This window comes from Eurypyga helias, unplaced genomic scaffold (genome assembly GCF_000690775.1).
Source record: "Eurypyga helias isolate BGI_N326 unplaced genomic scaffold, ASM69077v1 scaffold3371, whole genome shotgun sequence".
In the NCBI taxonomy this organism is placed as follows: domain Eukaryota; kingdom Metazoa; phylum Chordata; class Aves; order Eurypygiformes; family Eurypygidae; genus Eurypyga; species Eurypyga helias.
In genome coordinates this window covers 41,433-55,798 of record NW_010231314.1, presented here as the reverse complement: position 1 = coordinate 55,798, position 14,366 = coordinate 41,433, and the positions used below count along the sequence as shown (strand labels likewise).

The window sequence follows — 14,366 nt, the reverse complement described above, 5'->3', positions numbered from 1 at the left end:
AAGTGTCCCTTCATACTTTCCTGGAAGAATAGGTTTGGCATAGTGCATAGGGAGACTCTAAGGCAAGAGGGGCCAGGTTGCTACAGATGAACTGTCTCTAAATCCTAAACAAATCACTGTCAAATCTGGCTCTGGCTTCTGGTTTGGATTAACAACTTGCTTTTTCTGTTTTCCTTTTTCTGAAGCTCCAGGGTATTACCTGAGGGCTGCACCTGGAACTAAAGAGGATTTAAACAGTGTTGCCACTCTGTCTTGCAGATGGCAGGCAGAACACAACGCTTGCGAGGAGACCGAAGAGGAAGGAATATAAAGATGAGTCTGGGATGGATACAAACTCCTCTCCCAGAGTGCGCAGGGCAACCACATCCAGGGCTGAGAGGATCTGGCCAGGGGGGGTCATCCCCTATGTGATCGGAGGAAATTTCACTGGTCAGTAGTGAAAATGTTGCTCGCTGTTTGCTCAGGGGTGGCTCAAAATGCGTGGGAGATCTCAGGAGCAGAGTGTTCCCACAAATTACTCTGGTCCTTGGGGGTCTCCTGTAGCAGGGTGGGCATGCACGAGGAATTGTGCACTGTGGAAGCCTGAAACTGAAGTGTGCAATGAGATGGTTCTTCTCTTGGCATCCAAGAAATAACTGGGTGACTTGGTCACTTTTCTTGATTGCTTCAAGGGCGAGCACTTGTGAGATGCATTCATTCATACCCTCCGTTTCCAGAAAGGGATTCTCTCTGCTGTTGGAAGAGCAGGAGCAGAAGTACAGTGGGTTGCTTTATGTATTCTCACTTTGAGAACTTTCCCTGTGCACTCTGCTTCCTGACCTGCTGTTTTCTGGGCACCAAACTTCAGGGTCTCCTCTAGCTGTGTGAGGGAGAGGAACAGTGAGCTGGGTCCCATGGTGGATGAGGACCTCTCCAGAGTATCCTTTTTAGGATCTTTATAGAATCTCCTGGGCACTATCCAAACTTAAGATGTCTCTTGGGGTGCAGCAGATCTCTTGCAAGTATGTCATGCGAAGCAGACAACTTGTTCTGATACCACCTCTCTGCAGATCAGTGGTTCCCCATAGGATTGGTTTCCTTGACTCATGGATGACAAATGCTCTGTGCCTTACTGGGTCCAGCTCCTTCCTGTCTCCCCTAGGCTGCCTCCACCATCTCCCACTTAGATCCAGCAGAACTTACTCCCTTGAGCTCCTGTGATATACTTTGTCCCAGCAGCAAAGGGAAGTTTGAGACCACTCCTGTATACTGTGAGTTTGCTTCCCCAGTCCTGCTGCTCCTGCCAGTTTTGGATGATCCTCAAGACCTCTTTAACATGTTCACCCAGACCCTGTCTTATACTGGCACCCACACAGCTGGCAGGAGTCTGTGAAGCCCCAGTGGGTCTGTTAATCTCCTACAAGGAAGGAGCTCATGCAACGTGACAGGACATTAAGTAGCCTACTAGCCACAACTGTCCCCCTATATTTGTCAGAGAATAGCTATCCCCATTCCTCGGGTTCTGATGAGAAAGTCTTCTCTGTTATGTGTCCCGCACTGCCCTAGCTGCTCCATAGTAGGTAACACTCTCCTTCCATTTGGGTGACTGTGTAAGAAGCAGCTCTCGCCACAGCACAGTTCTCTCTTGTGTTAACACTGTTCTCTCTTGCATTCAGCTTGGTGTTTTGCCCCACGTTAGTCCTGCCCTGCAGCTCCTATCTGTATTCCTTGTACCTTTCTGATGTACTTCTGGCCTTTTCCCCCTCTCTAGTCCCTCTTGAGAGTGGCTTGCTCTACAGCTCTGTGTGCAAAGGCTATGTTGGAAAGGCAGCATAGGGAGGTTTCCTGGCCGTGTGCTGCTCTGGGACATCACAGCCATCTGTGTGGCTGTTCTTGATGCTGCTGAGTGACTGCTGGAAGGGTCAGGTCCCATGGCCTGTCTTCTTGCTAGTGTGCAACAGGCATAATACCCTACCTCTCAGGTGTCTCTCAGTGCAAGTCCTGAGCTGTCCCTCAGTTCAAGCACAGAGCAGCAGTGTATCTCTGTACCTTCTTACACTGCCCTAAGACTGCCTCTACTTCCTATACGGTATTTGCTTCTAATTTTAAATACTTGGCCACAGTTTTGCCTTAGTTTTGAGGAGCATCTGTAGCACTCATGAGATTCCTGGGTCTTGAAAGCTGTGTGTGGTCATTTTATGTTGCAGCATGAGAACAAATTTGGCACACTACAGAGTAGCTGGTACGCAGATCAGAACACCCAGCAGCTCTGTCAGAATGACCTCTACCTAGTGAGTTGACATTTCTCATACGCAGGAGTATTGGTGTGCTTAACCAAGTTTGATATGTGTTTAATTAGAGCAATTAGTTTATCAAACAGAAGGAAAGGTATGATAGAGTAAATTAGTGCTATGGAAGGAAGTAGGTCCCAGATTCCTGTAGGTGTCTGCAGATACAGGCTTGACTGATGGAAAGATCGACTGTTCCCCTATCCAGATGAAGTCCATTAGAGATTTTCTTGAAAGCCGTGACTTCACTGTTTGCTTTTCTGGGATTTATTTTTCAGGAACCCAAAGAGCTATCTTTAAGCAAGCGATGAGGCACTGGGAGAAGCACACTTGTGTGACATTTGTGGAGAGAACTGATGAGGAGAGTTTCATTGTGTTCACCTACAGAACGTGTGGGTAAGTGATGCACACATTCCCTGCAGCCATCTGTGCACAAGCATCCCTGTCATTGACAGATCGCTTTGTAAGTCTGGCTCTGGTCAGAATATGCCAGTGGCTGCACTGGGGAATCTGTCACAGAGATCCATCCTTACTCCATGTAAGGTTTGCCAGGATAATTTAGTGTTTGCTCAGAAGAAGGTGCTAAGCCTTTCTGGATTCTTTTTCCTGGGATAACACTTGAGTGTATATATGCATTTTTATAGATATAGAATCATAGAATCATGATGCATCGTCATATGCACTTAGATGTTTTCTTTATACATACACACATACATACATGTAACTATGTACAGTGTATGCAGCTGCTGGCCTGTCCTGGACCCTGCCAGATGTCATCAGACATCCCCAATTCAGTCACATGCTTCATGGGTTTGTGGGTTTTCTTTTCCAGATGCTGCTCATATGTGGGTCGCCGAGGAGGAGGCCCTCAGGCTATATCCATTGGGAAGAACTGTGACAAGTTTGGTATTGTGGCTCATGAGCTGGGTCATGTGGTGGGTTTCTGGCATGAGCATACACGGCCTGACAGGGACCAGCATGTCACGATCATCAGAGAGAACATACAGCAAGGTAAAATAGAACTTCAGGTTATTCCACCTGGCTTGTGGGTGAGTGGAAACCTTTCTTGCTGGAAAACTCTAGTGGTCTGTTAGCTGGGGTGGAGAAGAAGAAATATTGTTAGTCCTTTCCTAGAATAAGGGTCAAAATAGTTGTGCGAGTAGAGATTTCAGATGTCCAGCTGGAACTGTTGGAACATAGGAGTAGATTTCTTTCATTCTGGGTGCCCAGAGATGGAAGGAATTTTTTTTTTTTAACTGATTTATTTTTTTCCCTTTGTGTTTGGCATTACAGGTCAGGAGTACAACTTTTTAAAGATGGAAGCTGGGGAAGTGAACTCACTGGGAGAGACCTATGACTTTGACAGCATCATGCACTATGCTCGGAACACATTCTCCAGGTGATAATCCAAGGGTACATGTCCTTAGGACTATTTTCAGTAATTGTGATTAGCTATGTGGGATTCATGGAGACTAGAAGGAGACCTGTAACCTATTGCAGAGATATGTGACAGTGTCATTGAGGTCTGCTGCATTGCAAAGCTTGGAAAATACTTGAAAAAGCAAGGTGGGTGAAGAGAAGTATGGTGTATTCCTGTTTTCCCCTCCCCACTATATTCTCCCAATGCTGATAACCTCAGAGACCTTCCAAAGCCATGTTAGCATGTTTTGCCACCTTCCCAGCCAGCATGTGTGTATGCATGTGCCCACCTTCAAGGGACTAGTGCTAAAAACACCTTTGAATTTCTTCGTTGTCCAGCTCATGCTTTGAAGTCACAATATTGCCTTCTGAATCCCTAGCAACTTTGTGAAGGGAGAATTTAAACTCTAGCTCATAATCTTTAATTCCTTGGCTTTTTTTTTAACCATTTATGCATGTGCTTTAGGTCATGGTCTCTGCAGCTCTGTGATTCTGTGTGACTGGGTTCCATGGGGCGGATTTTTCAGTCCTGTTCCTGTCCCACATAAGTGGCCAATTTCTGTGTAGGCTATTTGCCCTTCAGTCTCAACTCATCCCTCCAGATGGAACCCATTTTGTGATCAGACAGCTCTACTGTACAGAGAGGTGAAACAAGCTTAGTTATTTATGTTCTGCATTTGGAATGAGAGGTATTGGATGACCATCTCTATTTTGCTGCATTATTTGAAGTTTTTTCCATAAATCCCACTACTGCTCCTTCCCAAGAGCTTTCCTTCAGTACATACCATGAGTAAAGGCGACAGGAGGCTCAGTACAATTACTCACTCTTGTAAACTTTTCATTGCAAAAATCAAATGTGTCTTTGGGGCTTTTTAAATTTTCTTACTCCCCAGTTGCATGGAATTGCCAAACCTATTGTTTTGTGCTTTTGTTTCTGAAGCTTCATGTCAAGCAGGGGAAAATTATCAAACTTGCTGAAATGCTGCTTGTTTTGGCAGGGGGAGATGGTGGCTGGGCAAGGGTGCTTTGTAGCCTTCAGAGATTTCTTTGGATCAGATACCCAAAGCAAACAGTTTTCCTTCCCTTGAGACATCTGCTGGGCCCTTCCTGAATTTGCTAGACTCTAAATGGTTAGAATTGTCTTGTACAAAAGCAGTATTAAGTTATTACTGCCATCTATATTGTGGATGCTTTTGAGTCTGCGTCTCTTGAAAACCAGGGTCCTTCAGAACACTGCTGGGCCAAAAAGGGATAAAAATGGCAAGAGTCCTTCTAAATTTAAATTGGTGCTTAATAGGATTTTTAAGTCTGTTTTCTTTAAGCCCTTTGTCTCTGTGACCCACCCTTACCCCGCTAGCAGTCTTTGTGCAGTAATTGAACTGAGCACTAAGTGCCTCTGTGGGTTGGTTGTGCTCTCACCGTAAATAGGCAGTGCTGGGAACAGAGTTTTGCTTTACCAAGACCTGTCTTGAAACCAGTTTCCCTAAGGGCGCAATGCTTACTGTGACCAGTCAGTAGAGATTTGTGGATATATGCTGTCTCCTTCCCACCTTCATGAGGTTTGCAGGTTGCCAATTGCAACCAAACAGATAAGAGCATAGAGCCCATGAAGTTATTAAGTTCCATCAAGTTTCATTAAGATTAGGGGCTAGGAATGGGAGATAGCCCATGTGATGCTACTCAGGGAAGAGCTGTAGAGGGTGTGTTAATAGGTTAGCAAACACCAGAAAGTCGACATAGGAAAAAGACGGTCTGGGCACCCCACCAGTAGAGATGGAGTGTGTGAGCGAGGAGGAGGTGAAGGACGCAGAGCCATGTCTCTGACTCACTGTCTTGAAGCAACTCTTACGTGGCACTTAGCACAACCTTGTTTATGACTCCTGTAAATGCTGATGATAGCAAATCGTATGGTGTTTGCCATGGTCAAATGTTGCTGCAGATCCTAGGCCCTTTTTATTCTAAACATTGTACCAAGAACAGAAAAGGGCAGCTTTTCTGAGTCACAGTGAGTCCTAGCAGCAGCAATTGCTGCAGGAGTCACTGCTCATTTTCATTTCACAGTGAAACGTGTTTCTTATTTGCATCTCTGGGTAATAGGAACAGGAATAAGACACATGTTCTGTAATGACAACAGTAACAAGTTTTTATCATGGAAACTTCTGTTCTTGTCTTTGTCAGAAAGTTGCCTGTTTTGCAGAGCGTGGCTGCAGGCTTTTATTTCCTGGTACATTCCTTACAGACATGGCAGCAAATTATGTTGAATATTTCTGTCTCATTAAACAATTTACTTTACTGCTGTCAAGACCCGTAAATGGCAGCCTAGCAATAAGAAAGTTTAAACCTCCACAGAGCCCTAGGCAAATAGTGGGTTACCGTAATTCATTAAGCCTCTTGCTAGTAGACACGGCAGCACAGCCTGGAGTTACAAAACAGGACCTCTGCAAAGCTTCCATTTGAAGCAGGATGCAGGTAGCACTGCCTGCATGTCAAGGGGCATCTTCTTGATGCGTTGGCAACACACCATCCTAATCCAGCATGAGGCATACACATGGCACTTACATCCGCCACAGGTTTTACTGTGTGAAGTGGGTTATGTTGTCTCTCCTCTGCAGGTGGGGATATAAATACAGAGTTGGGACAAAACGTAAATACTTGCAGCTGAGTGCTTAACCTGCCTTGAACATCTGCTTCCTTGAGTGGTGTTTAAAGCACCTGTATCTATTGCCCTCAGATGGGATGGGGGATAATCAGATATTGGTCAGTTGATAATTTCCTGATTTTTACATAATACACTACACATTCAGGGTACTGTGTGGATGCTAATGACTCTTGAGATCATGTCTGCTTAAACTCTGTTGTTCCTATCTAGTAGCAGTAGTGGGTAGTAGTGCTTGACTTACCACTGCATTGGGCAGCTAAAGCATACTCTGCCTGTGCATGGACTGCAGGAGAATGGGGCATCCAGGATTCCTGGGTTCTTTTCCTACCTCTGGGAGGAGAGGTTTGGTATCTTATTCAAGAACAGTTCTGGTGTTAGAGTGCCTGAGCTGCTGTGTTTAATGATGTCTGCTTGGTGTTTATTAATTTGTGAGCCAGAGTATTGGTGCTGTCAGAGACACTCACCAAACATGCAACTTAACACCATAAAGTATTGTTAGGCAGACGGAGTTTGGGTGAACAGCATGGGGCTTCTGGGACCTGTGTGATTTAGGCCAGAAAGACTCTCTTCTGTTCTCAGCTCCTTTGATTTTAAAATGAAGGGAACTATACTTATTGCCTCCTAATTTGGAGTCGTGTTCAGCAATGCATTTGAAGGAAGTACAAAATTCAGTTGGCGGAAAAAGCAAACCCAGAAATCTTATTGGCCCAACCTCCTAGGGTACAGCCTTCTGGAAAGAAATGTGTTTGGTAGGTAATAAGGGATCACAAGGTAATTTGAAGCTGTGAGTTGTTTGCATTATGTGAGCAATATCCTGTGCAGAAGGCTGGGAGCTGTGAGTATGCAGTTATGAGGGCTGGAAGGGGAAAAAGAATCTAAAGTTTGAGTGTGCAAGTGGTAGTTTCACTGTGAAACTTTGTCATTCTTCCCTGGTTGAGCCTAGAGATCTGCGGAAAGCATTTCACTAGTCACAGAAGTATGTCCCTGACAAATGCCGAGGAGTTCTGTGAACTCCTGAGGAGACTTGAAAACTTACCGTGAGCAAACTGACCTGTTTCTCTGTTCATGGTGTTTCTGGAATTGGAGGGTTTATTTTCGATACGTAAACTTATATAAATCCAGCCTGAGGCATGTAGCTGGCATGTACAATGCCAGCCTGAATTTGTCAATCAAAATTTGATGGGCTCACCTCAGGGTTTGTAAGCACTGATTTTAGTGCTGATCAGGAATTTTCCTACCGCTGAAGAAAAGCAACATCCCCCATGCCAGAGTTGCTTCTAGTTTTTAAAACAGATTGAATTCCTTCCCTCTACTTTTTCCTTCAGTTTGAATATTTACAAAAGAATTTTCCCCCACAAAATATGTTTAACAGAATGATATTTTCTGTTCAAGAATATTGGCTGCAGCTCTCAACAGCTGTGATACAAATACTCGGCTTGCGGTATTTATTTAAAATTAAACCAATGGAAAAAAACCCTCTCACCTCCTTCCCAAGGCTCTTGCACAGCTGAGCAGCCCAATGAACAGAATTACTTGTGTTAGTTAGAGCTTAACCCATACTTCAAGACTGATACATGTCCGGACTAGGCAGCACTAAAATTATTGCTTCTGCCCTGATTTCCCATTGCATTCTATGGGCGGTTGTATCCTGTCTTTCATAAAGAGAAGTCTGAGCTGACACTGAAGTTTCATGCTCACTGTTAGCCTTGGCACCTCCAAGCCTGCTAGACATTCAGGGGTGCAGTGAGATGGTTTCTGTGGACCGGACAGCCTGTCTGAGAGAGCTCAGAACCTACCAACCTGGAGTTCAGCTTTCTGATTCCTCCCTCCCACTTTAGCCCTGCAGTCCTAATATTGCCTTGGGGTCTCTTTTGTGTGCCAGCTCTTGCTTGGATGCACAGACTTTGCATTTTGATGGAAGTGAGCTTAAATCCTTTTCTGGACTGAGATCAAAAGTGCAGTTGAGAGCTCCTGAGTATGAAGTACCACATGGAAGAAATAGTAGCAAGGAAAAAGAGGCAGGGAGAAATGGAGTTATTGGCTTGGAAATTCATGCAGAACAAAGGTAGAGCACTTGATCTTTTTCTCTTGTCTGTGGCAACTGCAGTCACTGCCAGCCTAACCCCATCTGCTACCAGACAAACTCCCCTTCCCTCTGCTTCTTTGGCTTAAGTGTCAAATCTGTGCTCCTGCTGAGCCAGATGTGCCGTGAACCTTCTGCAAGAATATTTCATTGCCTTTTCTGATTTATGGCAAGGAATGCGTCTATACTCAAACAGAGGCAGCGGCAATCTTGATATATCAAAAGAGGAATTTACTGGCTTGGCTGACTTGCCTGTACATTTGGAAGCTATCTGCTATAGTGAGAAGGCCACCCCAAGACATGCAGTTATCGCAGTCTGCATTTCTCTTGCTTGTTAGCATGAAATATTTGGTCAAGGGGATGGTGTGCGAGGCCTGCCAGGATGACTTTCTGTGCATCGTGTCACTTTCCCAACTTCACTGCTCTTTGTCTCTCTGTTCTTCCCTTTAGAGGGGTTTTCCTCGACACCATCCTTCCCCGTCGTGATGATAACGGGGTCCGGCCAACTATTGGTCAACGTATTCGCCTGAGTCAGGGAGACATCGCTCAGGCGAGGAAGTTGTACAAATGCCCAGGTAAATATGACTTGTGGAGATGTCTACAGCTTTATTGTAGACACATGGTTTATCTGGAAGGTCTTGGAGTTCAAGAGCACTTTAACAATTCCTTTGATGAAACAGACTCAGGAAACGTAGACCGTCAAATGCTTCTAGCTGGAGCTGTGGGAGAATTCAACTTGCCTAACATGTGTCTCCTATTAGTACTTTGCCAGTGTTCCTATTTGGTTTAGACCTTGAGGTTTGTCCAGTGTTATCTACTGAAACTTAGTAAGAGGAGCGGCAGAGTGGGATGGGGAGAGGGGCTAGGACTAGGCTTGTATTTTCTGTTGGTTTCATATAAATATACTGTCTAAAATTAAGGGTGTAGGCTCTGTTCGTAGAAAATGAAATTGATGTACAAGAACATGAACAGACTGGGGACTAGCAGTTAGCAAAGTGGCAGACGGATATCTGGTAGACCGGATGCATACCAACCATCAAACTTCAGTTGAGTTATTTATGTAGGTGTTATCCAAGGGATGAGCCTTAAGGAAACCCTGAGTGTATCTCTCTGGTTATGGTGTGTTGCACTGAGGCTTGGGAAATAACATGGAAGATAGCCCTAAGATGCAATATGTGAAACAGCCAGGTGCCGGAAGCTGGTGCTTTTGGCTGTTCGGGGGATAGCTGTACCCCTCTTTCTGCTGTAAAGGGGTTGATAGACTGGGAACCTGTCTACATATATGCGGTGCACTGAAGACCGTAAGTCTGAGTCTGCATTATCTGGGGTCTGAAAGCATTGGCAAGAAGAACACTGTGGTCACAGATATGATTGGGAGACTAAATTTACCCATCAGAACAAAAGGGTCTTTTTAAAGTGGAAATATTGGTCAGTGAAAGTTTATGCAACAGTTTTAGCTAAATAGAGAGCTAAATAACTAATAGTTTTAGCTAAATAGAGAGAACCTGATTCCAGAGAAGAAATCTCCCAGACTTAAGGACAGGTTGAATGCAAGGATGTAAAGAGGCTTGAAGCAAAGGTGTCACTGACTCTGATGCCTGTGGCATGGACTGCAGCAACTGAGAAGGGAGATGGCACAGAAGGTGTGATGCTCAGAGGGAGAAAATTTAACAAGCTTTGTTGAATTTCTGCTGGTAATGAAACAGTAATGGGAAGATACTGAAGAATGAGAGAGTTGCTGTAATTCTGCAGAATGACTCTAGCATTTGTAAAATGAAAAAAGAACTTTAGCAACCATGGCCCAGGATTTTATGTGAATGGGTTGGTCTTGCCAGCATATTGATCTCATTGAGAATGGCTTTGACTGATCATAAACCTAATACAATCATAAATGACTAATTCTCTTGGAATAAGCGTGTCACAGAGTGTGAGGAAAAGGTGAGGAGGAGCAATAAGTTTTACCAGTATAGAGTCATATCTTCAGTGAGTGGTTGGCTAGCATTGCGCTTTGAAACATCCAGGAGGCCATGGAAAATGGTTGACAGCTGGTATGCAAATTCGCTTCTTCTCTGTATCCAGCTACAGGTCAGAGAGTATGAGTTCATAAGGGTCTAGAATAAATTCTGAGGATCAGCAGTGCTTCAGGGCTCATGAGGTTTGGGGGTCACTGCTCACATTATAGTGAGTGTTATAACTTTGTGTGCTAGTCCTAACTAACTTTTTTCTTTTTTTACCACTCAGAATTTTCTCTAATTCACTTCTGGGTAAACAAGATGTCTTTCTTGGAAAATTATCTCACAGATTAGTTTAGGGATTGCTTCATTTGAATACTAAAAAAAAAAAAATAAGGATGTCTTGCACCGTGTTTTTTGAGTCAGACTTACCTCAAGCAGGTTTTTCATTCCCGTAGCTGGAAGCATCAACTACAGATTCAGATTTCTCGAGGCAAGCTGAAAAGCCACTTTGGCCTGAGGTTAAAGTCAAACTAATAGTTACAAAGCAACTTCCTTAAAATGAGGACCCTTTTGACTCTCAAGTTTTCCATTTGCAAAGAAGAACTTTTCTACCTTTTAGTTCTTTTCCACAAAGCTTTAGCAGAGGTTATTGCAGTTCAGAAAATGTTCGGCAGCAGAATTACTAGAGCTTTAAGCCTACCTAACACATTTTCTTCAAATATCTATTGGTTTGGTTTAGCTTTCTTAGCTTTTTTTTTTCTTTAATCACAATTTATACACAGGTTGCATTTGAAGAGAAGGGGTTCAGTATATTTAATGACATTAATGTCTTCAGCTGCTATTTGAATGTGTAGCTTGAAAAGTCCTCTTTCTCTGCAAAATGCAAAGCACAGGAGTTCAAAACCAAAGGACTTCAGCTGTATGTTCAAGCAGGGTCTGAATGAGACTTTAGGTTGAGGACAATGTTGTTCAGTAGCCAAGCTGAGGATTTTTGTGTAAAACACAACATAGTGCAGAAGTTGAATGGCAGATGGTTTCCTTTTTAGAAAGAGAGTCTCCATCTGAGAAGACTGAGAAAATCCCCCCAAAAAAGAGCTAGCATGGTTGAGGATGAGTTACAGGCATGCACTGGTACAAGCTGGAATGACTGCTGTGTCTATTGAAAGAAATAGGGCTCTCCAACTCATTAGACTGGAGCTCTTGTGGCTGCTACAGTTAGGTCTGTCTTAGCTTTTCTATTCGAAAACCCTGCTGTTTTAAATTGCTCTTAATTCCCCAAAGCTTATACCTGCTGTGTTAAAGTTAGTGCCAAGCCAGGTGAAACCAGATGAAATTTGCTGAAGGAATTTCTGGAAGGCAAGATGCATTTTGCTGCATAGTAGTAAATGGTAGATTTGATATGGCAGCATAGTTGAGGATTTGATGAGTATAGTAAATACAAAAGACTTGAAAGCAGCACATCCTGCAGCCTTGTGCTGTGCTAAAGGAAACAGGCCTGTGTGGCTGTGCTAACTGCCCAGGAGTGGTCATACTGTAAGTTGGGAATGGTCATGCATTATGTCATCCCATCCAATTCTCTGTTCAGCTTCAAAAATATGTAGTGTACTAGTAAGCAGCTGGTGAGCAGTACGTGCCTGTCACTCAACAACTTCATCGACAAATGACTTCTGCAGCATTCACCTTTCCTACTTTGCTTTTTGTCTCTGTTCGTTTCTAGCAGCTTACATGTGCAACAGCCTCTTCACCATGTGTGAAAAGCACCTCAGCTCGATTTCTTGGATCCCAGAAGTACCATACTCTAGTAAAATACCTTTAGCTTTCCTGACAGGAATCTTTTTGCCAGATCCCATGCTGACCTCCTTGAAATATGTGCAACTTGTTCCTAGTTGTGACTCCACCTTCCAGAGCACCCCTAAGAGCTGTATGGTTGAGCAAAACCCCTTTTTGTGTCCCTGCCTATTGTTCATCTAGTCTGACCTGTCAAGCTGAGGGTCAAACTACTTCAGGGAAGTTAAGAATTTCTGGCCTAGGTGACTCCCTCTCCCATTTTGAAGATATTAAACTTTTTGAATGGGACCAGTCTCTTTTCTCCTTCAACTTCCGACCTGTCTTAATGTAATCATGGCTGAAAAATTAGTGAGTCTGTGATAGTATCAGGCAGAGGAACATCCCCTGGCATTTCCATGAGAAAGAGAGCCAGATGTTCAGCCTTGTCAGATCTTTCAAAGCACTGCTGCTTAATGAGGGATTTTTGGGAACTGCCTTACCATCACTGAGGAAACCAAGTTGCAGGTCAGGGGTAGCTTTATAACATCAGTGGGTTATGAAATTGGAAAAACAACTGGAAAGCAGGCAAGCCAAGGTCCCTGCTCCTTGTGATGGGTATTTGCACGTGTCTGGTGGGCACTCTGAGGGAAATGGGAGCTTCGATACTTGTGATCCTCCCACCTAGCCAGTCAGCTTCTCTGCAGATGTAGATGGTCAGTCCTTGTTCCAGCTCGGTCCTGGCTCAGAGAGCAGGAACTACAGTAGTCATGGCTTTCCCAGATGTTGGAAGCTGCGGTTCCCTAAAGGAGGGTATGTGTGTGCATATTACTTGCTTCCCAAAAGTCACTCTGGGGTCTACATTTCATCAACTGCAGCGGACCACAAAAACAGTGGGGAGCAGAGCGAGTGGCACTGCTCACATTTTATTCTGCACAGTGTGACTGCGGAGTAGGTGCTGGATGGCGGAAGCCTGAGGGCAGTGGGCCTTGCCCTGCTTTTGTTAGGGTGCTTTAACCTGAAGAAAAGACACTTAACAATGGTAACTAAGGAGCACTTCATTGAGCAGCTTGTAATGAAGGGAAAACAGATTTGCTGGCAGCAGTCTTGGGGTTGTGAGGTGGGGTGGGGTTACTATTTTGCATCTGATCAGTGGACGAGATATTCCTCAGTAGGGTTGAAACCTAAAAGTGGTAGTGTGTGAATGGAAGATGAAGGAAGAAGTGTGCTTTTGTAAAACCTGCTTCCCCTGAGTCCTTGCACTGATAATCTTCTATCCTGGGAATCCTGACAAATTTCACATCACCCCTTTGGTAAGGTCTCAGGTGGTCTATGACCTTTGGCCATCAGAATGAATGATCCTTAGACTACAAGCCAACAACCTGCACACAGCAGCCATGTGCCAACGTTTTGGTAGTTCCTGATATCTTTCAGAGGGTCACTCCTTGTTGCTGGTTTTTTCCCCCCCTCTCTCGCAGCTTGTGGAGAAACATTGCAGGACTCAACAGGGAATTTCTCAGCCCCTGGCTTTCCAAATGGCTACCCCTCCTATTCCCACTGTGTCTGGAGAATCTCGGTGACCCCGGGGGAGAAGGTAGGTGCTGCACCAGCATGAGGTGTACACTGCACTTCCCTTGTACGTAGCTGTGCCAGTGATGACAGTGTTAGCAGCTGCCAAAAGATCTCTGCATGCCTGGCGTGCAGGGATGGAGCCTGGAAAGGCTCCCGAGCACTGCTCCCAGAAATGGAGTCAGAAATACATGGTCCTGAGGAGAGAAGAGGTGACGCTGGAGCAGACCCCCCTCACAGGTCTGGGCTGCATGTTGTCCCTGATCCTTCCCCTCAATTCGAGGCTAAACCCTGCCTGGACAGTGTACTGCCACCCACTAGCTCTGGTGGAGGTAGGAACTGAAGGAACCACCTTTCAAAGCCAGGTGCCAGCCAGATGAGTCAGATAAAACGTGCCAGCAAGCTGGGGTCCTGAAGGGAGACGAGGAGCCGTGAGTGACATCAGTGGCCTGCCCCTGTCACGCAGGCATAATGTCCCTGTCAGGGGACTCCCGCTCCCTGCCTTGAAACACCGAGCCCCGCTGCGCATCAATCAGCCACCCTGTCCACTTTCTTCCCAGCTCCTTTTGTTTTATTGATCTTCCTGTGGAAATGAAATCCTTCTTTAATCCACTAACGCCAGCCCTGCAGGCCTTTTATGCCATGCCAGG

The 14,366-nt window shown here is 44.9% G+C and overlaps 1 protein-coding gene across 1 annotated transcript in view; it reads left to right on the top strand.

Moving 5' to 3' along the window:
* Positions 1–258: 258 nt before the first annotated feature.
* The window catches only part of LOC104516610 (tolloid-like protein 2), a gene marked incomplete at its 5' end in the record, with an annotated part of 36,829 nt that continues 22,721 nt past the window's right edge, over positions 259–14,366 (top strand). Inside the window, 6 exons of the mRNA XM_010161001.1 lie at positions 259–429; positions 2,546–2,663; positions 3,100–3,278; positions 3,561–3,666; positions 8,879–9,003; positions 13,626–13,741. Coding sequence (XP_010159303.1) covers positions 259–429; positions 2,546–2,663; positions 3,100–3,278; positions 3,561–3,666; positions 8,879–9,003; positions 13,626–13,741 — 815 coding nt within the window. The remainder of the gene's footprint in view (positions 430–2,545; positions 2,664–3,099; positions 3,279–3,560; positions 3,667–8,878; positions 9,004–13,625; positions 13,742–14,366) is intronic.